The 26,327-nt window shown below is 36.4% G+C and overlaps 1 protein-coding gene across 1 annotated transcript in view; it reads right to left on the bottom strand.

The window, feature by feature from the left end:
• nfxl1 (nuclear transcription factor, X-box binding-like 1) overlaps positions 1-8,710 on the bottom strand; it is a 138,622-nt gene extending 129,912 nt beyond the window's left edge. Inside the window, exons 1-2 of the mRNA XM_028801911.2 lie at positions 8,645-8,710; positions 2,759-2,971 (exon numbers count right to left, since the gene is read on the bottom strand). Of these exons, the coding sequence (XP_028657744.2) occupies positions 2,759-2,954 (196 nt within the window). The 5' untranslated portion in view covers positions 2,955-2,971; positions 8,645-8,710. The remainder of the gene's footprint in view (positions 1-2,758; positions 2,972-8,644) is intronic.
• Positions 8,711-26,327: the final 17,617 nt, after the last annotated feature.

The raw sequence follows: 26,327 nt of genomic DNA, 5'->3' as shown, positions 1-26,327 counted from the left end.
GAAATAGTGTGCCTCAAGAAAATATTTTTGTAAACGACTCTTGTGGACAGATATTGACATTCTGAAATTGTCAATCTTCTGTTTTGTGTCAAAGTCCTCCACATTAAGCCTTATTACTCTATTACAAATTTCCACAGACAGACTCAACAGTGCAACAGCTGCGATCATCTGTTTGCTATTTCTCTTTCTTCCCATCATAAGCTGATGAATTTGTAGACGTCCTGAGCTGAAAACTATGTGAAGTAGTGCAGGAAGCCTGCATGGTGTTTTTGTTTTTGGCTGTCTAATAGGTTGAAATCTGCATGACAATTTACTCATTTAAAACAGTCAAAAAAATGTAGAAAAGTCATAAATTAAGCCACTTTTATATACAGTGTTAACATAGCCTTAGTAGCTTAGTAGCATGTACACATGTATGGCATTAAAATGCATTTGGTATTGACTTTTTCAATTCAATTTTACCATTGTCACTTTTCTCCAGCACTGTTTCTAGATTTATTTGAAGGGTGGTACAGTTGGTGGGACAATGTTTCCCCTACTTTAGAAATGAGGGAAGCATTTGAAACAATGCTCCCCACAACCCCTCCACCCATCTAGAGCACATATGGTGGCAACTGCATAATGGATCTTCAGAAGAGTTGGGGATGGTGTTGAAGTCGATATAAAACTTGCTATTACATACTGTATGTTTGATTATTCTGTATCAAAGCTATAACTTTGATAAACTAAGCAAAAGGGTATCATCAATCAGGAGATACATGGGAAAGCAAGAAAGCTAGAAATCTCAGCTGCAACTGTTCATCACATTTTTGCATAGTGCTTGCAAGCTCCAGTGGATGCTTTGTTTGCATCTGTCCTGACTGACAAAAGATCATCTCCACATAAGAAAAGGAATGAAGGATTTAGGTCTAAAACACAAAAAGGAACCAATTCCCAAAATCCCTGCCTGGCTTTGAAATGTCACCAAGTAGAAGTACTGATACAAATGTGAATCCCATATATTCAACAGAATGGCTCTTCTAAAATTACAGAAGTGCAAAAAGCAAAGAAACTGCAGGTAAATGTTGCTGTGTTTTTACACACATGGAGACAGTTTCTCAATTTTCTAATCATAACCTGTATGATCTCTACACACTTAACCCCACACCATTTAACAGCCGCACAGTCAGCAGCTCTGCTGCAAGACATCTGTCTGCTGGCTAGGGAGTAGTCATTTCTGAAAATGAAACAAGAAAATAAATTGAGGTGATTTTGATATAAAGAAATTTTGAAAACTATGTCATTCACAGTTGGAACAAGTTTCATTGCTGGATGTGGCTGGGCTGGAAACTGTAAAGAGCTTGTCAGGCTCTTCTTGGAAAGACAAGACATTGGAAACACTATCACAGAAATTCTAGGAATAATATGGAGGGGTTGCATTAACTGTATGCAAATGAAGACAAAAACAACTGAGGGATGAAAAACATACACGTTATATTATCTAGACCATTACTCACCCTACCCAGCAACAGAAAGTGGATGTAGCTGATATGATTACATCTTGGATGACATGTATGACATTGCCATTTATCAATGTTAACATTTTCTGAAATTATAGAGGATGGTTTGGAGGGCTATTGTGCCTGCTATAATTCCTACTAAGTTTTAAAATGACTTCATCTACATAATAATTTAAAAAAGTAGCTGCACTCAAACACTGCAAACTTTTACAATTATACATAAAATAAATCATGGTCATTTGTAGAGCAACTTTATGGTAAAAATTTAAGAAAAATGACAAACAGACATAACAGTAGAAGCAAATGCAAATTATTCAAATCATGAACCCAAGCCTCAATGAAGGACTGGTCTTCCAGCAGCTTCTTTACTTACACTAAACTTAATTTTATCAGTTATGTTTCAGCAAGACCATTCACAGCAAAATATGATGCCTTTTGACTAGCATAGAACTCAAATGGTACCTTTAAGCAGTTACTTCACCTTTATGGAGGGGGAGTAACCATTGGCATAATTTATCCGCAAAAGGATGACTAACAAATTAGGTATTCAAGATCTTAGATGGGTGAGATAATAGAAAGCTAGATATTATCGGCACATACAGTATATATTTTACATATATATATATTTCAAGGATAGGATATTATGCTAAAATTACAGTGTACCTGGCAATATTTAATCTAAAGTAACATTTCTTAATTATTCTGATTAGACTGTACATTTGAATGTTTTTGTTGCAACAAGATTACATTATCTCAGTGAAGGATCCCTATTAATAAACAACAGCTCAAATATATTTGCATCAAGGTAACTGAGACCATTTCTGTTCAGGTGCAATAAAACATCTCTTTATTGAAATAATTGGGTTCTACAAATATGTGAACTGGTTACATAAAGCAATTTGCAATGTTTAAGCCACACCAGATCAAACATCACAAAAGCCAAGTATTCTTTAAGAAGTGAGTAGAATACAAGCAACACATAGTGTTCACCAAGATTAAGATTCATAATACTTTTTATTAATTTTGTAGGGGTATAATAACTGGATAACACAAATTAAGCAACCCATGTATAAATGTAGCTCATAATTCTCTGTACCTCTACTGAGACCACTTCAATGGCCTTGGCTACAGTAAAATAATTTCAAAATGTAAGAGGACAATGAAATTAAAATTTTGGTGCATTATTAGATATTAACTCCACAGTATTAAAAAATAAAAAATGCCTTTATATCACAGAAAAAAAACAAAATAAAAAATACCTCTTTTTACATCAGGTAATGCTCCTGAAGCACTATCAGCCACTCTTCCATATTGCTCAGCTTGCCCAGTAGAGGTGCCTGGTTGTTTCCTAGCACCTGGGGCCCTGTTGTCTGAAGATGGCCTTGTGTCTCCACCAACAGCTCGACCCCGACCTCTACCTCTCCCTCTCCCTGCCTGACGCCAAGCAGGTTCCATTTCACTTTAGTTGAGAGCTAAAATAATAAAAGGGAAAATAATAATAATGATTTTAAATTTCTATATGCATGAAAAAACAGTCACCATAGTAACCCATACATAACTGATACATAGCCATAATCTCTTTCAGGGTCATGAGGTCTGGAAATGGATTGGTTGCAACAATCCAGGATGGGATACTTATTACTTCACAAAGGCACAGTCATCACAAACCCAAACTAAATCCAGTGGTGTCAATGATGAATCCTCAATTAACCTCAGAATGTGGAGGAAAACCACAAAGAAACCCTACAGATTTGAGAACAAGGTGCAAACGCAACAATGACAGTGACTTTGTTGCAAATCAAGTCTCACAGAGCTGTGAGGCATCAGCAGTAATGTTTATGTCCCATAAAGATACGGTGTCAATTTTTGTTAATTATGGACGATTTCAACTTTCGAACAACGCGAGAGTTAGAACTGGAAGATAACTAGTTCTGTTGGATTATGATGTTTAAAGAAACTATATTTCTACCTTTCTCTCATTCATATATATATATATATATATATATATATATATATATATATATATATACACAATATATTAGTGCTGGACGGTATACTGGTTCATACCAAAAACCGTTTTTTATTTTTGTTATGTTATGGATTTTTCTTATTACCGCAACACCGGTTTAAATTGCCTGAACGACGTTCAGAACATGGTGCAGCGGGAAACTGCTCAACGGGGGACCTTTTTCACTGCTACACCGGTAATCATATACAATGGAGTACATGCGTTAGTGGAAGTGTTGCGCGGGGGCTCTTTTTCACTGCTACACCACCAAATAGGCATGCAACGGAGTACATGGGCGGAGTGGTGGCTCTGAGGCTAAGGATCTGCGCTGGTATCCCGAAGGTTGCCGAATTTCAAAAACGGGGTTTGCCTCACATGCATTTATTGGTCACTTTGCAAAATAAATTATTAGCTGCTAATGATGTAGATCGGTTTGTCTGTGCTGAAATTCCAAACAGAGAAACCTATCCTGAATTATGGTACAAAGTCATTAAACACATGTCTCACGGACCACATTTAAAAGATTCAGTATGTTGGGACTCAAAAGAAAAAAGTATTCATTCAAACAACAGATAAGACTAAGGCTGGCTTTCCTGATCATCACCGAAGAGATAATCGTCATGAACAACACACTTATCACGGAAATAAAGATGGTAAAATTGTGATGCTTGATAATCCAATGATTGTACCATATAACCTGTATTTGCTCAAAAGATTCGATTGTCATATTAATGTCGAGTATTGTGCATTGGTTATGAGTATTAAGTACATCTACAAGTACATTCATAAAGTGCACGATGAGTACGTGTAGCTTTATCCAAAGAACAGTTTCAGGACGAAGCTCAAGCATATTTAGATACTCTGTACGTCAGTGCAATGGAAAGTCAAAGTCATTCTGTTGAATTATTAATGATTCATTTACCAGGTCAGAATATGATTCAGTTTAAAGAAGGCAAAGAAGCAGAAGCTTTAGAGGTAGTGAAAAACATAAATACAAAACTGAAGCAAGAACTGAATTAATACTAGCTATTAAAACATAACATTCTAAAATCCTCTTAATCAAATTCAGGGTTGGGTGGTCACTGAAATCTAGCAGGACTAGAACAAAAAATGAAACAGACTTGAACATGGCCCCAGTCCATCAAAGAACTTAAGACATCCACATTGGACCAATTTAGAGTGAACCATTCACCTAACAGGCACATCTCTGGGGATACGGGAAGTTGACTGGAGTACTCCCAAGAGAACCCATGCACAACTAGGGTAGGATACAATATATCCAAATGTAGAAAGACCAGATTCAAAAACAGAGTGATGGATTTGTGAAGCAGCTGTACCATTATTGTTTTTACTATTACTTATCATATTAAGAGTAAACAAAGAAGCAGCTCATGCTGCATTTGCATGTATGTTTAAGAAATCTAAATTTGTTTAGTTTCTAATAAGCTAACTAACATTACATTAATTGCCACAACACTAAAGCTAGCAGTTTACTGGAGTAACATTATGTGTAATAGTTTTGATATTGAGTGTTTAACAGATATTATCTTATATTACGGTAACTTGGTAACACATGGTTGAGGATTATTTATTACCATCATATAGACTTAAAGACGGACACGTTGTTAAAGGCTGCTAACATTAGTCGACACATTAAATGCTCTGAGTGTTGTTGTATTGAGGACACGTTTGTAAATTTCATCAACATACAGGCTCTCTTACTTACTAGTTAGTTATTGGCAGAATCATGGAAAAGCATCATGGAAGTAATTCTGACATAAAAAAAGAACAATTAGCTCAGGTTAACTTAAACTGTTGGTAAATGTTATTGCCAGATAACATGATTTAGTTATTATTGGAAGGGTAAAACAAAGTTTATATAAATTCATAAGTGTAGGTGACAGATTCACATGTTCATTTTTTAAATGTGTAAATATTCTGCTTCATTATGACCACAGCACATCCAGTAGTAGTAGTTTTTATTTTATTATTATTTTATATATTAGTAGTAGTTGAATTTTATATTATCTTAATTATTACAGTAGTAGTAGCAGCAGTGGAACTACCATGTTTCCCCGAAAATAAGACCTACTCCGAAAATAAGCCCTAGCATGATTTTCAGGCTGTTCTATAATATAAGCCCTACTCCAAAAATAAACCCTCGTCAAGACTGTCAGCGCCTAAGGCCGGATTTATACTTCACACTATGCGACGCGTGTGTCCGAAACATCCATTAAATTCCGAGGACACCTTGCCACAATATCTCTGAAAAGGATGTTTAATGATTACATCCATCAATTTGGGGATGCGCCCATTCCAGCAGCATCGGTGCAAGACAGAAACAAAATCCCTGGACGGGGAATCAGCTCATCACAAGGTGAATACAAGCACACACATACATTAACATTATTGTAGCTTCACCAAATCCCTAAACCTTCATATCTTTGGATGGAAAACTGAGCACACTGTGGAAACCCACCAGGAAAACATGCAAACTCCAGGCAGGGATCACAAGAGACGTGACTCCCTGCGAGACACCAGCACTACCATTTTGTCACCCCCATGTGTGTAACTATTAACAGTGTTCATTATTTAAACAAAGTTGATGATTTATGTGTGAAATGTAACATACATATTTTAATGTATTTCATCATGAAAGTGATATCAAGTATAAATCTAAGAATTCTAAATGTGCAGAGAGCTGGAATATCATAAATTTATGTGTTCTGTGTGGCGATCTATTGCTGCTTGCCACTGCTGTCAGGTCAGGATGAAAAACCAGAAGCAAGTAGCGATTAACAACTGGGTCGGTTTTAAGATGTTTACGACAGTCGACTTTAGCGATAAAACGAGGTTAAAGTGGACATTTCGAGTTTAAAGCTGAAATTTCCACTTTAATCATAAAATAGACATTTTCATTCTGATGGTATTGTGAAGGTGCAAAAAGAAAAAAAAAAAGGACAGCACAGAAGATGGTATGTGAGACTTTTAAAATATATTGTGTCATTACTTTGGGGAATATGCGACGCTTGAATATAAAAGCAACATGAATACATTTGTATGTCGGCATTCACCACATCAAACCATTCATCAAACATCGAAGTGCGCACATCCACCCTGGAGGATCCTTAAAGCAGCTGGAGTAGCAAGAAATTCAGGCTGGAATTTAGGGTTTGAATGTGGAAAGTTATGATGATATTCCAGAAGAATATTGCTGTACATGAATAAATATAAGATATCCCCTGAAACCAAGCCCTAGTGCATCTTTTCGTGCAAAAATTAATTAAAGACCCGGTCTTATTTTCAGGGAATTACGGTATTAGTATGAAAATTGTTTTGTTGTTGTATCACATCACAAGTGATACTATTGGGTATATCAACTAATAAAGCACATTGATACTCTGGACAATTATTATTATTATTATTACTAATTAGGCTTCTGTTTACAAATGAAGCAAATCAATTGATACATCATTGCCATCCAAATCTATGGGTTGAACTCCAGATTGCAGCAGCCCTTCCAGTTACTAGTTTTTTAACTTAAGCTCATACCTAAGGACATCCATGTCAAAAGAACATATTAGCAAACTTAGCGATCAATGGCATCCATGTCAAAAGAACATATTAGCAAACTTAGCGATCAATGGCATCAACTCTGACCTTGCACAGAAGCTGTCATGTGATGACTTAACAGATGTCTGAATTCAAATATACAAGAAACTCCTAAACATTCCCTTTAAGATTTAAAAAAATATTATTTGATGTTAAATGTTATAGTTAAGTTTGTGATGTGTGATTTTCTGTTTATTTATATATTTATTGTTCAAATTAAGGTTGTTATAATGAATACTAATGTAGTGAATCCTTTGCTGGGGATGGAGAGGGCAAGAAGATTCCACTTAGGGCTCCAATTTGGCTAGGGGACAGCACTGCAGCTAACATTTATTATTTTTAAATCTGTACAGGTAGTCTAAACCTGCACTTGGTGAAAAGAATAAACTGAACTAAATGCCTAATAAGGAATCACATTAAGTTATTAAGACATTGAAATGTTATAAAGTATGCCAAGATATGATCTCAAATCCTAAAATACTACCCAGTACAAAAACCTGATACAAATGTAACTGTCAGTTTTTTGACCTCAAAGTGCTAATGTTTACATAGGGTGAACCCTTAAAAGGGCTTAAAAGAAATTGAGTAAACGTAGAAAAAGGGGAAAAAAACGTACTATCTGTTATCATGGAAGAGGCAGGGGTGGGGATTTCTGAATGGAACCAACCCTGAAATTTATTTTAGGCCAGTTCCAAGTGATTGATCATGGACGGAATCACGATTCATGTATTTTCTCATGCCCCTCCAATTAATTCCTGGTTACGTCCCTACTCTTAATGTTTTTCTTCTTCCTATGAATATCCGATATTGCTTTTAAAGAGATACAAACTGAGTCAAGGGGGAAATGTCTGCTTCATTGTCTTGGTCAGCATTACTACTAGAACAACATATTAAGCTGATCATATTAAAAAATTAAAATCAATATCGAACGAGTGAGGATCACAACCAAATACTATGAGTGAGGGACTAAATGTTTCGGTGGATTAAGCCCTACTGATACAGGAGGCCATTTTTTATGAATATGTAAATATATATTTAATTAATCAGTTACTTTTTGCAAATGATATTTATTCCATTCAAACAGATAATTCTTCAAAAATTAATTATTCTTTCCGCATATCGAATGATGAACATTAATTATCACTTTAAAGCTAGTACTGTTCATTTCGGTAACGAAAGTCAAGTGATTAAGATGTGTCAATTTAAATAAAAAAATCCCTTTCACGTATTTAAAAGATGAAATTGATTCCCTTTTGAAATTGGGTTGTATAACACAAAACACTTTACAGTGTGTTCTGAAAATTTTCTAAAATACTAAACACATATAACACTGTGTGGCTTTAAGCAGCGGCGCATTTATGTATTTGTCTGTGGATAAACTAAAAATTAAATACATAGAGACATTACAATAATTGAAACCACTCTCGCGTTTTAAAAATGAGAAAAAAAAACTCGGGACCATGACCAAAAATTACATTTTCGCGCTTGTATGAAATCAATTTCAAGCATTCGCCTTCCAACTCACCCAAAGAGCTTCATCAGTCGTTGTGAGCTGAATGCGCAAGTACAATGTTCGGCGCATTGCGTTTTGGGAATAGTAGTCTTTACGTGCCTGCTGCGCTCAGATTGTCAGTATAACAAAACTACATTTCCTATCAGGTATCACAGTGGTTGCCTGTGATAGGACTGTGAGTGCAACGTGTCAATGGAAGCTTTACGATACACGCGAAAATTTGAACAAATAACGGGAGAGGAATTGTGTTATATCTTAAGTTTTTAGTCCTCTGTTTATTCACTGTTTTTAATGCAACTGAACTTATGGACTGTACTAAAAATGGTAAAACGTACAGTATTTGGGTGGATAGTGTTTTAAATTATATTTTGTATTAAGTAATTTTACAAATAACTTTCCAAAGCAATTCACTTTAAAGTACAAAATGAAATATGACAGACGGTTCCATTGTGCTGTAAACGACATTTCATGCATCTGTATATTCTGTGAGGACTGTTTGTAATATTTTGTGTAGACGATGCATTTTAGTCTATGATTTAGACAGCCCGACATTCTTCCAGTGGTCTCTGTGAGTGTAAAGACATGAACCTTTGAACTCCGCGAGGTTGTCCATCAGCAGTACCAGTGAACAGTATAGCTATTGCTTCTCCCATTCCTTTTCTAAGGACCTGCACCACTTGATATACTGGAAACTTATTTGGATTACAAAAGTGTTCTAACATAGACAGTTATGTAAAAACAAGCATGGAACAAAAGGTGAACATCAAGTGGCATCTAATGTCCAAATGCATAATGGACGACGGAATGGTGGTATGAAGTTCATTTTCCATTTAAGCACTCCCGGAATATTATGATGGCATATGGTTAAAATCAATTAGTGTATTTATTGCTCTTTTTGAGTATTTTTACCATGCATGGAATGACTCAGGTGTGCTAGGCAGATGACCTTGGGAAATAGTGAACAAAAGTACACATTGTTACGTTTAAATTTGGCATTTAACCCACTAAAGAATGATGATACACTTGGTTAGGAAGGGGCTAAAAGTACATCTTTTGTCAAAAATATATTGTGAGTGGGAGGATATTTTACGAGTTATGTTAAGAATGAGAAATGTCTGACCTGGAGTTTGATAAATATTTGGTTATTTAAATATATCTCCATTAAGGCAATGCTAAACAGTTTGTCAAATGACAAAAAAAAATGAAAAAAGCTTATATTTTTTATATACTTATATAACTATGCATGGAATGTCAATGGTTGTAAGCAGGCACCATATCCCTATTAAGAATGAGAAAGAATGCACAAACTGCTTGCATTTTTTCTCCTCCTGTCTATTTACACTGTATCACAAAGCTAATTAAAAAAAAATCAAATGATATTTTTTTCCAGTGAGATAACAAAATAAGTCATATGTCAAATAAGATTTGCAAATAAAAAGCTTTTAGTACTGTAACATGCTGCAAACAGTTAGATAGATAGATAGATAGATAGATAGATAGATAGATAGATAGATAGATAGATAGATAGATAGATAGATAGATAGATAGATAGATAGATAGATAGATAGATAGATAGATAGATAGATAGATACTTTATTAATCCCAATGGGATTCTCAAAGTCTGAATGGAGTTTTTCTCTGGCTACTCTAGTTCTCCTCCCGCATCCAAAAAACATGTTTGTTAGGACCATCAGTGACTCTGAACAGGTCTTATGTGACAGTTGACTGTTTGTATGCCCGATAATGGATTGGTCTCATTCAGGGATAATTGCTGTCTTGATTACAATCAATACATAGAAAAATGGAATGTGTGATAGCAATACTGCTCTTGCATTTGTAGTAAACACCCACAACTGTTGAAATAAAGGTGGCAGACTTCCATAATGCAAAGTGTGATACATAATCATGCCATAAAGAAGATTTGAGGAACTTCTTTAAAGTTGCATTGCTTTGGGCAAATGGAATCTGATTACAAACCATTAAGCAATATTTGAGCAGGTTAATATTGTTCTACATATTTGTATTTATTAGTCTACAGTAATTAATGGGTGTTGTTTATTTTGCAACAATAATGCTTTCTTCAAGAAAAAATGAAAGTATACCTGCATATATAACATTGTGCATTATTTTGTTGTTTTTACTTTCTTGTATACAAAGTATAGGTAAAGTATTCTAATCGCCCAAAAAATTGACCTTGAGATTTTGATGAATCTTGACATCTTAGACCTCTCTGAGTCCGAAAATACAATTCTTCACACCTTTTGCCTTGGAGGAAGCTCCATATCATAACAGCTAACAATAATCTCAGATGTCTCAGAGTATATGGTGCCGGCTTTTAAAGTGTCACACTGATGATGTCACCTGATGCAATATCTGGGGGGGCATGGCCTTGAAATGAGGACCTGAACAACAGCTACTCAAAATTGCGGCACCAATGCATAAACAAAATGACACTGTAGTAAATCAAACAATCTATATATATAAAATCCCTATGTGCGTCCAGGTGTCCGTGTGTGTGTGTCTTCTGGTGAAGTGCGCATGCGCGGGGCACGGTGCGATGCGCGATATTGCTGTCAGAGAAAGTTACAGGCGTTTTACAGAAATACAAACCAGTATTACTGCGAGAGGAAATTAAAGGTACACAATACAGTGACGCATATTACAGCCACATACAAGCCAGTATTACTGTCAGAGGAGATTAAAGGCATATTACCGACGCGCACGCCTGTATTACCGCCAGAAAAAATTAAAGGTATATTACGGACGTACAAGCCAGCGGACGTACAAGACGGTATCCTTCAATAAGGGCGCGCACAAAAAGGCGAGCCTCAAAAGGGCGACCTTAATTGGGCGCAGCGAATAAAGGCGCGCGTAAATAAAGATCTGCACCTTTGTTGCTCTTCACATATTCCAGAGCCATTTGAACTAAATTATCTACGAACGCCTTTATTCGCCACGCTCAATTGAGGTCGCCCTTTTGAAGCTCGCCCTTTTGTGCGCGCCCTTATTGAATAGAGCCGTACAAGACAGTATTACTGTCACAGAAAATTAAAGACACACAATACATGGCGGCAGCCCACGAAGAACGGTCAGCTCAGCAAGTAAACATCAACAAAAGAAAGGCTGAAAGAAAGAAAAATACGACCAACAAAAAGAATGAGGTCAAAGTCCCTTGCCATTTAATATAGACTGTTCCTACTAATGTTTATGCACTACTGTTCTAGCGCCCTTTATTGTAACGGGCTAAATGACTAGTAATGATAATAATTAACAAATGCCTAGAGACGATAACTCCTAAAAGTAATTTTACAGGGTAGGATTTTTGTCTATATCATAACACACGCACCTCCTAGTTGTCCAAGATTATGGATTCATCCAAAACTTTTTACAGTTTTTTTTGTGTCATTTTGAAGTTCTGGCTGTTAACTTTGCTTGCTTTTTCTATAGCTATGATTTTGTTTTGTTATTTTTGTTATGAAATGTGGCCAGTTAAAAGATAACATTTTCATTATCTGGTCTCTTATTCAAAAAAAAAAACTGCCTAATCATTATCATTCGCAGAACAATTGGTTGAGGCCTGATCAGCTGTTTTCAAATATATACAAAAGATGATGGCACAGCTCTCTGGTTATCCTAAGCTTGTGATATTTCTGAAAGACTTATGGTTGCTTTGTGAGTGTATTGCTACTTTGATTTCTGGTATTTTGACTTTTGCCTAGCCTTTTTTGTGCTGTTTGGTAATTGCTTTGGCTTGTATTTTGGACCATTCTTTTTCTTAATGGTTAGTTTTTCAAGTGCTTCTTAAAGGACAGTCGTTTAAACAATGTCAAACACCAGCTTCAAAAAAATCTTACTGCTGCAAACTGCATCAGGACAGATTCCAATTTGACATGACTGGAAAAGGACAAGGCAATCTGTGCACCATTAAATCATGCCACAGTCACGTGGCATCAAAACAAGATGAATATTAGAATACATATTGTAAACAAGAAAGAGGGTTAGACTTACTGCTCATCCTGTCTCAACTCCACCTGAGTTCAATGCACATCGCTTGCACTCTCAGCCCTTGGGCGACCTGATGTAGAAGAAATCAAACCAAACATGGTAAAGAGGATTTTCTTTAAACTAGATGGCTTGTGTCATTGATAGCTGTAGATTAAATGATGTCACTGCACCATATCCAGTTCATTTGGTCAAGTTTGTCCATTCTACTCAGCTTAAATTCACATTATAGGGGAAAAAACGAATAAATGTAGAATGTGGCTTATTCACTCTCTGTGGCTGAATTCCTGCCATCATTCTCTCAGTCTCACCATAGTGACTTAACAAGCTGAGATACAAAGAAGCTATTGTAGCCTTGCTAGCTGATATTGATGTTATCTAAAAGAGCGATGTCATCCCTACACAGTAACAGAAAATACTTTTGATATTTGCATGTCTACCTCTTTTACTGTGTAAGCTTAACACCTACAAGAGCACACTGCACAATGATGGACCAAATCTGTGGGCATGTTTTGTCTCTGTATCTTCCCTATAGCTTTTATCACCACTTTTGTCTAGACCACTGTATTTTAAGTTCTGCCCTGGGACAATCCCATTGCTGAAGTTTTTTTATTTCAACTAAAACTATAACCAGTGTGGCATTCTTACTTTTAATTGTTCTTATTTTTAGTTATCTGGCCCACAAATATGTATAAGAAATTCATAAATATGTGTATTCTTTGTCATAATTTTAAATGCCTGTGTCTCTTTTGCCATTTTCTTTTTAATGTATCTTTTTCTGTAGAGTTTACTGTATTAACAATACCCAGAAGCTGATGATTAACAATGAGCAGTGTGGACACAGGTGAAAACAGCACTGAATGTGAAGGGAGAGCAACTACTTCACAGCAGACAAGGAAGTAAGCGAAACAGAAAAGGGTTAATAATAAGTAAAATGTCAAAAGGATTTTAAAGTTTTGGCAAAAATAAAAACAAATTCAGAATTTCCTACAACAAAAAAATAAAAAAGACAGACAACTAAACAATAAGGTTAGTTAAAAGTATGAATAAATGTATGGAGTCATTACTGTCACCTGTATAAAGTCCAGTGAAATTCTTAATTTGTGCAAATCAACATGCAATATGTAACTCAGCACCGTGATTAGTGAGTATAACTACCTTTCTTTGAAAGTTCTGTTTTCCTTATCTGAAAAATCTTAGAAGACACATTAAAACTATTATTTCAATATCTGTCACTTGTCTTTTTTGTACAATATGCCCCAAAACTAAACGGTTAGGTGTAAGGCATTCTATCTACTTCAGACTAAGTGTAGTATTATTACCTTTTATAGTAATATAAATAATATTAATAATAATTTGTATTTATAGAGCGTCTTTCACAAACCCAAGGTTGCTTTACATACAGAGTAAAAAAAAAACAAACATATATATGTCACTGAGAATTGCTCGTCAGTTTAGCTTGTTATTACAAATTAATGTACAGACATGTTGTTTTTAACAAAATTATCCAGGGTGGCAGGGGGCCTGAGCCTATCCCAGCAGCAGGATCAGTTGCAAATCAGAAATGAACCACGGGCATCAGTTCATTGCATTGCCCACCAACAAAACTCCCATTGTACCAGTTTGGTGTCACCAATTAACCTAATATGACTGTCACTGGGTATGTGGGAGGAAAAGGAGAACTGGTGTAGCAGCAGGAGATTCCATGCAGTCACAAGGAGAACATGCAAACTCCACAAGACTGGGCATGGGATCTGTGGGGCAGCAAAGCTAAATGATGCATCCCATTGCCATCCTTATCTGTATAAATACATTCATTATATGCCGCATAATACCAATTAAAAGGGTTTTTCCATTTCTCAATCAATGCTGTACACACTGTCATGTTCAATACTGACCTTTCTGCGCTGTTAGAATGATGCACTGATAGATAGATAGATAGATAGATAGATAGATAGATAGATAGATAGATAGATAGATAGATAGATAGATAGATAGATAGATAGATAGATAGATAGATAGATAGATAGATAGATGATGGTGACATTGGTTGAAATAAAAACCCACAACCACAAGCATCCATCATGACTGAATTTGGGAACTATTCGTCTAGACTACAAATCTTCATTGAACTATACAACATTGAATATCCTGTAACAAACATTCCTGAAAAATGAATTTAAATTAAATGTACTTAAATATTTTCAATTTACCTATTCAAATGTGTTCACAGCCTGGTGCTAACGAGCATATGCTGTCATTGGGATTGTCCCTAATACCTCCAATTAATTAAACACCACAAGTCTTTGGGAAATAGGAGTACAGTATATACTTGCAAAAATAAATGCAACACAGGACGTACATGCAAACTTCTCTCATACCGTGACTTGGCTGAGATTCAAATACAAGCACCAGCAGGTGTGTTGCAGCAGTATACTACCATGCCATCCACCAGGACCCATAAGTGATTCAATTTAAACTTATTTTGAAATTGCAATGGAAATTCCTTGCAAACCATAATTTTATTTGATATATTAACACATAGTGCTCCCACTGGTAATAATGTCTGTTTGCTTATTTTTTTTTTTTGCCCATTAGGACAGCTTGATGGAAAAACATTAGAACAATCTAGACAAGAACAGGCCATTCAGCCCAGCAAAGCTCGCCAGTCCTATCCACTTAATTCATCTAAAAAAACATTAAGTCTAGTTTTGAAAGTCCTTAAAGTCCTACTGTCTACCACACTACTTGGTAGCTTATTCCAAGTGTCTTTGGTTCTCTATGTGGCAAAAAAGCTTCCAAATATTATTGCAAAATTTACCCTTAACAAGTTTCCAACTGTGTCCCCATGTTCCCCTGTAGCCCTGGAATCAGCCTAGTCACTCTTCTCTGGACTTTTTCAAGCGCTGCTATGTCCTTTTTATTGTCTGGAGGTCAAAACTGCGCACATCACTCCAGGTGAGGTGAAAAGCACCACTAACAATTTTTATTTTTTTAAATCATTTTAATTTGTTTGTTGTTTAAAAATAATTCATCAAGTGGATGGAAGCTTTACTGCTACCAGGCAGCTTAAGCCCAGTTGTTCTTCAGCTGAACAAAAGGCAGCACTGTGTTGTAATTTTAGAGCAGCATTGCAAACTTGGACCGACAAGGTCGATGTTCACTACTTGCTGCCATCTAGTGCAAGGGTGGACAAATTTAAAACCTTTGCGATTTTGTTAAAAAAATGACAGCAATGTCAATTTGAGCTGCCCACGCAGAAGTTTAAAACTTTCATGATTTTATTAACAAATTAAATACATAACCAATATGTGTTTTGGAACATGTGAACAAATGAGCAAACTTGTTTATAATGTTACATGTGTACAAGCATCAGCTTGTTTTTACGGTATAAGTGGACTTTGTACTGCATGTAACCGTACGTATACACAGATGTTTCAATCATGCGTAGTCAGAAGACCGGTTTGGGCTAAGAAGCAACATGAGTACATGACATATTTAATTTTATTTGCTATGACACAGTTTATTTACGGGCGGCACGGTGGCGCAGTGGGTAGCGCTGCTGCCTCGCAGTTGGGAGACCTGGGGACCTGGGTTCGCTTCCCAAGTCCTCCCTGCGTGGAGTTTGCATGTTCTCCCCGTGTCTGCGTGGGTTTCCTCCAGGCGCTCCGGTTTCGTCCCACATTCCAAAGACATGCAGGTTAGGTGGATTGGTGATTCTAAATTGGCGTTTGTGTGTGTCCTGCAGTGGGTTGGCACCCTGCCTGGGATTGGTTCCCTGCCTTGTGCCCTGTGTTGGCTGGGATTGGCTCCAGCAGACCCTCGTGACCCTGTGTTCGGATTCAGCGGGTTGGATAATGGATGGATGGATATTTTATTTACTGCTTTGTTTGTGTAACAAAGTTATATAGTTATATGACTAATAAATGTATTTAAAATAAAATTCATTATTTAGTAAATTTAGATTTTTGTCACATGTGGCCTGCTAGAGACCTTATGGTTGTCCATGTGGCCCTCGAGGAGAAAAGTTTGCCCACCTCTAATCTAGTGGCTATTTATTATACTGAAAATGGACTGTTAGCCTTCAACCCACTTAGTCAATTAATTAGAGGGGCAAACCTCTATCCTGACATTACTAGTTACAAAGCAGGAGACAATACCAGACTGGTCCTACTCGCTCTGCCTGACACACATAGAAAAGGACAATTTTTAATGCAAATTGAAAAAAAAAAACCTGTTAGTTCTGCTGTCTCACATCTCAAGAGTTTGATACTGGCATGTACACTATACGGCCAAAAATATGTGGACACCCCTCCAAATGATTGAGTTTAGGTGTTCCACTCATTGTTCCACCCTGTTGACAGCTCATAAAATCAAGCATAGCATAGCCATGCAACCTCCATTGACAAACATTTCCAGTAGAATGGGTCGTATTGAAGAGCTCAGTAATAGGATGCCTGCCACCTTTACCAATAGTGGAGCTCTGAGCTCTCTGCTCAGGTCTTGATAACAATTAAATAAAGTAAACATACAAGTTGACAAATAAAAAAAAAAACAGTAAACACAAAAAGGAATTTTCAATTTAAAAAAAGTTTCTCTGAATCAGTAATGATTAAATTGTAGCTTCCATGATGCACAACAGATCTAAATCCATTCATTATCCAACCCGCTATATCCTAACTACAGGGTCATGGGGGTCTGCTGGAGCCAATCCCAGCCAACACAGGGCACAAGGCAGGAACAAACCCCAGGCAGGGCTCCAGCTTACCGCAGGGCACTCACACACACACACACACACCAAGCACACACTTGGGACAATTTGGAATCTCCAATCCACCTAACCTGTATGTCTTTGGACTGTGGGAGGATACCCACGCAGACACGGGGAGAACATGCAAACTCCACGCAGGGAAGACCCGGGAAGCGAACCCGGGTCTCCTAACTGCGAGGCAGCAGCGCTACCCACTGCGCCACCGTGCAGCCCCACAGATCTAAATGCAGCTGCATATTCAAACGACACTCATTCTTTCCAGGTAAGTCATGTCTTTTGTTCTTTCTTGTTACAAACACATGTCATGCACTATAAATACATCTCCAGCATTTTAATGAGAATAACGAAGGAAATGTAAAGATGAAACAATGAAATAGGTTACAGTGGGAATTCTGCTAATAAAATACACAGTTTGCTGTAAAATTGTGTGTTATAAAGTGATAGTTTCCAAAAAGCCTGCAAGAAACCGCATGCCATGACAAAGTTTCAGTTGTGTTGCTATCTGACCACGAAACTAGGATGCAATTTAAATGCCTGCATGTCAATCGTGTACTGTATACCAAACTCAAGGCGTCTATATTTGTTCTTTATACAGTTCCACACTCTTGGTCCAATCCTGACAAATTCTGGCACAAGTATCCCACTCTGTCAGGAGGAGACCACAGGCTACTTTAGAACCCTGGGGGTATCTTTGGCAAGGGGTGGTAGGGGCTTCCTTTTTACAACAGTGGGTTTTAAGGGCAGTGCTTTCTCCCACATTTAAATACATTTCCTTAATTCAATTTCCCTGGGAGGGCACAGTGTAGGGGGTACCTTGGTTTTTTTTTTTGGTTTTTTTTTTACTACTGTGGGTTTTAAGGACAGTGCCTTTTTCTAGTTTTTGAGCTAACATTTGTGCACACATCCCATTTTGTCAGGTACAAACAGTAGACTACTTTGGAACCCAAAATTTTGACACAGGGGTGTAGATTTGGGAATCCTTTTTACTACAGTGATTTTTAAGGACATGCCTTTTCATGGATTTGGAGCCCATAAATAATGTAAATTAATTTAATTTGTCTCTGGGAGGGTACACTTCAAGGAACAAAATTTACTTAAGTTACATAGTTCTTTCTTCAAATTATTACCATGCTACTAGTATAAAGTAAAAAAATGTAAACAGTTCTTACTAAAAGTATATATATGGTGTTGTTGGGTTACTATATTCTGACCACTTTTATGCGGTACAGGATCACAGGAACAACTAAATGTAACAATTTTCAAGAAGTACAATTAGAGCAAAACACATATAAGAACGCAGCCTCTGTATAGCTATTAGGCATGTTTCCTGTTTAAGTTCAGTTTTTTTCTTTTACTGCATTTTTGAAATCTTACTTTCATTGTTCTTTCAGTAAACAAAATAGTCTAAAATAAAGTAATGAAAGACAAAGGATTCCGCAAAAGCATGCAATATGCAGAATTTGAAAATATATGTGCAAATTTCTTTAACCAGCCGGAACATATTTTTGGTTAAAGTTGAGAAACAGAACTGGTGTGAATGTTCTCAGCTCTGTTATAATATTTCTGCATTTGCCCTAATCTTTACAGTCAGATCTATAAAGGTCCTGTTTCTCATATGTCAGTCGTGAGATAGTCCGTGGACTCATCTGAAGCAATCTTTGTCCTCTTTGCAACACAGAAAAACTGTAAGATAAAGGTAACAGTCATGTGGTTGACAGATAACAAGTAGAGCATCTCATCTTTCAGGCCGAAAAAATAGCACAATTAAATCCTAAAGAGACTGCAAAGATAAAGAGCAAAACTCAGTTTAAAAAGTGGATGGAGAGATTTAAGTGGCTGGGCATTTAAAGGTCTGATTGTCTCATTACCTGAAAGGATGATGGAAGTAGCTGAGAGAGTAATCCCCTCAGTTTGAATTGGAAGTATAATACAAGGTATCTTACATACGTCAAAAGGTGTATTTACTACGAGTCATGTCGACTCGTCCAGCGGTGTGCAATGGTACTAGCAAGGAATAAAAGAAGAACGCAAAAGACTGAATACGTGAAAATTTACTGACCACCCATACTAGAAAATAAAATTAAGGAAGGAATGTGGTTTTAATTATTAACTTTTCTGATTTTCCAACAGAAAGTAAGCAATAAATCTTAAAATAAGGGTGCATAAACTATTATCCCTGTGGCAGGATTACTCAGGCAACAAGTTATATTTTTTACGCCTTTTATTCTTTTTTTTGTTTAGGTCTGGTATATAATACTTGATAGTAACATTTCAGAATAGGTCTATCTTTTAGTCGGCTACTGCTTTGTAACAAGACCCGAAAAAAGACTTCACTTGGTTTTAGTAAAATTTACAAAGCACCAATAATAATGTTTTATAATGCGGCTGTCTATACATCATCATTTAGTATAACAAAACCTTCAGAAAGACGTTTGTTTATGTATATTTCAGAATAATATACGTAATATATCACTACTGCAAGTGCTTAAAAATCACATTCTAAATTGCTACCAAAAATACTTTGTCAAAATTCTTGAAATAGAAAACAAAATGCAAAATAAAACAGAAATATACATTATCTATACATATTAATAAAAGGCAAAGCCCTCACTGACTCACTGACTGACTGACTCATCACTAATTCTCGAACTTCCCGTGTAGGTGGAAGGCTGAAATTTGGCAGGCTCATTCCTTACAGCTTACTTACAAAAGTTAGGCAGGTTTCATTTCGAAATTCTACGCGTAATGGTCATAACTGGAACATATTTTTTGTCCATATACTCTAATGGAGGAGGCGGAGTCACGTATCGCGTCATCACGCCTCCTACGTGATCACGTGAACTAAAAACAAGGAAGAGATTTACAGCACGAGTCAAATGCGGGAACGAAGGTAAATGACGTTAATTTTTGACTGTCTTTTAATACTGTGTAAGCATACATATTAACACATGTGCAATTAAACGTGTGCATTTACGGGGTGATTTCTCAGGCTTTAAAGCTCGCCTTTTATCAAACGCGGGAACAAAGGTAACTGACGTTGTTCACTGTCTTTTAATACTGTGTAACCATACATATTTACACATGTGAAATTAAACGTGTGCATTTACGGGGTGATTTCTCAGGCTTAAAAGCTCGCCTTTTACTAAAAAAGTAAATGCAAAACTATTTTCAATCATTCTATGATCTGCTTCTCACAACTGAAGGCACCGTGGTTGATGGTAAATGACGTTAATTTTTGAGTGTCTTTTAATACTGTGTAAGCATACATATTAACACGTGCAATTAAACGTGTGCATTTACGGGTGATTTCTCAGGCTTAAAAGCTCGCCTTTTATCAAACGCGGGAACAAAGGTAAATCACGTTCTTCACTGTCTTTTAATACTGTGTAACCATACATATTAACACATGTGCAATTAAACGTGTGCATTTACGGGGTGATTTCTCAGGCTTAAAAGCTCGCCTTTTACTAAAAAGGTATATGCAAAACTATTTTCAATCATTCTATGATCTGCTTCTCACAACTGAAGGCACCGTGGCTGATATTACGTCACTTGCTGTCCAACCATAAGCTTTACCTGGTGGTTAACCGGACACTCACTTCACTCCCTTTCGGGAATCGAAGCTCTGAGATTTTCTTTTGTTCTTAATTAAAATTTAAAAGCAATACTTCACCGCTGCTAAGCCCCTCTAGCGCTGACGTCCGAGGTTCGATTACCGTAAGCAAGTGCAGTGAGTGTGTAATTACATTCACGGCATTCGTAGTCTGATTCACAATCTGATTGTATGGGTGGTTACCTACGAGGTAACACTTATACTTGGCCACCAAGTCAGGTCGAAGTGATCACTCGAGTAAACGCAGCTTCACAAAAAAACAGATCCTTAACAAACTGTTATTAGTATATTTTCCCTCAATTTAAAAATGTTTTATTTTCTTCTTAATAAAAATTTAAAAGCGGTACTTCGCCGGTGCGAAGCGCGTGGATTTGACCGACTGACACATACAGACATATTCATGAGTGCAGGTACTTCGGAAAGAAAGCACCGTGTAAACCTAAAGTTTAAATTAAGTTCATAGACCTACAAAAGGTTGCCATTCATTTGAGGCAAGATTGCTTTTCTTCTGTACAACTATACGTTGCATTCTCAAGAGTGTGCTTGCACGGCTTCAGATATATATATATATATATATATGTATGTATGTCTATATATAAATATGTAAGCTTATAAGTACTGCCTTACTTCTCTTTAAGAAAGGAAGATGTAATGATACTTGATTTAAATGATTCCATGTCTTCCTGTGTTTGCGTAGCTTATTGTCAATATCTTTACACCTGTTTTTAACACTTATTTACTGAAACAGGCTTTCACGAAAAAAGTTAGGGCTTTGCTACAGGATACACCCTCCACAAGTTAAGCAAGTAAAAATAAAATATTTATTTCTGTTTTATTTAAACCTTTTAAGTTCGTATGCATAGCCCCATTTGGCTGTTTAATTTTTTTTTTCTTTCTTCAGTAATATTTAATCTCCTTAAAGAAAAAGAACAAATCCATTTTACTTTTTTTGTATCTCTTTAGTAATATTTTAGTGTAAAAGATAACCAGTATTTAAACCTTTTATGTTACTTTATACATTTATTTTACACAATGTTGAAAAATTAATAAGAAAGCTACATATTTTGGCAGCTGCTGCTTTCATTTTCAATGAAATGAAAAAAGCTCTCCAAGAGAAAACGTCAATGAAGAAGAAACAGTTTGCACTATCTAAAAATCAGAAACCCTCATTTATAAAAGTTTGCTGCAGATGACTTAACTGAAAATAAATGAATAGTTCCTATGTGTATAATACATATTTATCTATTTTAATTATGCCTTTATTCCACCAACTTACAACATCTGAGGTACAATTTGTTACATTACTTTTGTTTTTTGCAGCACAGGCGGGTGAAGTGACTTCCTCAGGGTCACACAGTGGTGTCAGTACCAGGATTTGAACTGACAAGCCCCGGGTTTACTGAAATATTACTGAACAAAGAAAAAAAACGAAAACGGGCAAATACGGCTATGCATACAGATGTCCATCCATCCATTATCCAACCTGCCATATCCTAGATACAGGAGCCAATAAGTACATATGTATATATACAGTATATATACAGTATATATATATATATATATATATATATATATATATATATATATATATATATATATATATATATATATACACAGTATATATATGTATGTATATATGTACAGTGGTGTGAAAAACTATTTGCCCCCTTCCTGATTTCTTATTCTTTTGCATGTTTGTCACACAAAATGTTTCTGATCATCAAACACATTTAACCATTAGTCAAATATAACACAAGTAAACACAAAATGCAGTTTTTAAATGATGGTTTTTATTATTTAGGGAGAAAAAAAATCCAAACCTACATGGCCCTGTGTGAAAAAGTATTTGCCCCCTTGTTAAAAAATAACCTAACTGTGGTGTATCACACCTGAGTTCAATTTCCGTAGCCACCCCCAGGCCTGATTACTGCCACACCTGTTTCAATCAAGAAATCACTTAAATAGGAGCTGCCTGACACAGAGAAGTAGACCAAAAGCACCTCAAAAGCTAGACATCATGCCAAGATCCAAAGAAATTCAGGAACAAATGAGAACAGAAGTAATCGAGATCTATCAGTCTGGTAAAGGTTATAAAGCCATTTCTAAAGCTTTGGGACTCCAGCGAACCACAGTGAGAGCCATTATCCACAAATGGCAAAAACATGGAACAGTGGTGAACCTGCCCAGGAGTGGCCGGCCGACCAAAATTACCCCAAGAGCGCAGAGACGACTCATCCGAGAGGTCACAAAAGACCCCAGGACAACGTCTAAAGAACTGCAGGCCTCACTTGCCTCAATTAAGGTCAGTGTTCACGACTCCACCATAAGAAAGAGACTGGGCAAAAACGGCCTGCATGGCAGATGTCCAAGACGCAAACCACTGTTAAACAAAAAGAACATTAGGGCTCGTCTCAATTTTGCTAAGAAACATCTCAATGATTGCCAAGACTTTTGGGAAAATACCTTGTGGACTGATGAGACAAAAGTTGAACTTTTTGGAAGGCAAATGTCCCGTTACATCTGGCGTAAAAGGAACACAGCATTTCAGAAAAAGAACATCATACCAACAGTAAAATATGGTGGTGGTAGTGTGATGGTCTGGGGTTGTTTTGCTGCTTCAGGACCTGGAAGGCTTGCTGTGATAGATGGAACCATGAATTCTACTGTCTACCAAAAAATCCTGAAGGAGAATGTCCGGCCATCTGTTCGTCAACTCAAGCTGAAGCGATCTTGGGTGCTGCAACAGGACAATGACCCAAAACACACCAGCAAATCCACCTCTGAATGGCTGAAGAAAAACAAAATGAAGACTTTGGAGTGGCCTAGTCAAAGTCCTGACCTGAATCCAATTGAGATGCTATGGCATGACCTTAAAAAGGCGGTTCATGCTAGAAAACCCTCAAATAAAGCTGAATTACAACAATTTTGCAAAGATGAGTGGGCCAAAATTCCTCCAGAGCGCTGTAATAGACTCATTGCAAGTTATCGCAAACGCTTGATTGCAGTTATTGCTGCTAAGGGTGGCCCAACCAGTTATTAGGTTCAGGGGGCAATTACTTTTTCACACAGGGCCATGTAGGTTTGGATTTTTTTTTCTCCCTAAATAATAAAAACTACCATTTACAAACTGCATTTTGTGTTTACTTGTGTTATATTTGACTAATGGTTAAATGTGTTTGATGATCAGAAACATTTTGTGTGACAAACATGCAAAAGAATAAGAAATCAGGAAGGGGGCAAATAGTTTTTCACACCACTGTATGTCTATATATATATATGTAGATATGTAAATTTGTATATGTATATATATGTTTATGTGGATGTGTATATGTGTATATACGTATGTATATGTAGATATGTGTATATGTAGATATGTATATATATATGTATATGTATATATATGTTTATGTGTGTGTGTGTATATTATATATATAAAAGACAGCAACACTCATAACAATGACAACACAATTACATTGACAATCATGTTACGTTATTTTTAAAATGTTTCCTTTTTTTTTTCATAACCTCTTTAACACACTACTTCTCCGCTGCGAAGCGCGGGTATTTTGCTAGTAAATACATGAATTTGAAATACTTCCCCTTTCTATTTCTTTTAATTTTAGGCATTACTTTTAACACTAGCGTATAATTTAAAGCGCACATTATAAAACTTTCCAAAACATGTTTTTTCCATCTTAAAAACTAGGGGGCTTTGTCCCCTGCTCGCTTCACTCGCCAACCCCCGTGTTTGGTTTTCCGGATACACACTTTTAAGATTTTTTTTCCTTTGAATTGTTGCTATTTCATTAGTTCCACTTTTATTTCAGAACTTATGTAAAAACAATATTTGGAATCTTTCGAGTCCCAATATGCTGAATCTTTTAAATGAGGTCAGTGAGACATGTGTTTAATGACTTTGTACCATAATTCAGGATAGGTTTCTCTGTTTGGAATTTCAGCACAGACAAAGAGATCTACATCATCAGCAGTTAATAATTTTTTTTGCAAAGTAACCAATAAATGCATGTGAGGTAAAACATGTTTTGGAAATTCTCTGACTTAAATTTCAAAGCCTTACAATATTTACATACTTCTGACATATCACCTATGTCCATATATTCGATCTCTATTCGCCTTTTAGTTATTTCTCAGAGTAATAATTTCTCTTTTTTTGCGCTAATCCGATGTTTACTGTCTTTGTTTTGACACTGTCATTTTTTTCTGCTTTCATATTCTGCATCTTGCTCTTACATAACATGTGTTTCACGCCAATGTTTTTTTTGAATCTTTTGAATTCCAGTTTTCATTATCTCTAACCTGCTCTGCATGTGTTTGGCCCCTTTGTTTTGTAACCTCTTTATGACGTTTTACTTTGTTTTCTATTTCTGACCTCGCTTTGTCCTGCTTTTTTTCAGTGACACCTGGTCCGTTGTGATTATTTTCCCTTTTTCGAGTAATAATTTCCGTTTGTTTTCGCTATTGCGATCTTTACTTTCTTTTTTTTTTTTACTTTCTAATTTTCCTACTTTCATATAACTTTCTCCACATTTGTATCGCGCATACATTTTTTTTTTTGAGCCTTTCGAATTCCACTGCTTTCATAATCTGCTCTGCATGTGTATAGCGCCAACGTTTGTGAATGTGTTTATGAAGTTCTACTTTGTCTTTTACTCTGTCTTTTAATGCTGAGCCCGATTGGACTTGCTTTGTTTCAATTCCACTTGCTACGAGATGATAATTACTTTCCTTATCTTCTGAATTTGCACCTAGATTATTTTTTCTTTTTTGCTCTTTTTTCTCTCCAATGCTTTCGAGTCTCTTTTCTCCACGCTGCTTTCTTCGTCACTTATTCGTCAACATTTCATTTATAACGTATTGTCCTTATACGCTTTATATGCGCTGAGACTCTGGATCTGTGTGTGCTCAAATCCTTCACGAGACTGAATGTTTTACTGCCCCGTAGTCTTATTTGATAGATTGTAAGTAGGGCATGTCTTGCAAGAATCTCATGTTCTACGTCATCGCGAGACGGTCCTGGGTCAATCTCTTGGCACAATGTCTCGTGTTTAAGGTCCTCGCGGGTCTTTTAACTGTCTTCCGTGATCTTAACGTGAAGATCATGCCTCGACACCCTACTGTTTCTCTCCAGGATTTTTTTTTATAATAGAGAGATGTTGGAAAATTAAAGCATTTTCTAAATATGCAGGATGCCAAGAAATTAATTTATGGATTTATTTCTAGTAGGATTGACTACTGTAATGCAGTGTTCACTGGCTGTTCAAATCATTCTTTAAACATCTTTCAGTTAA

Source organism: Erpetoichthys calabaricus, chromosome 5 (genome assembly GCF_900747795.2).
Source record: "Erpetoichthys calabaricus chromosome 5, fErpCal1.3, whole genome shotgun sequence".
NCBI classification, from domain to species: Eukaryota; Metazoa; Chordata; class Cladistia; order Polypteriformes; family Polypteridae; genus Erpetoichthys; species Erpetoichthys calabaricus.
The sequence above is the reverse complement of the archived record's forward strand: the minus strand, read 5'-3'. Positions and strand labels throughout refer to the sequence as shown.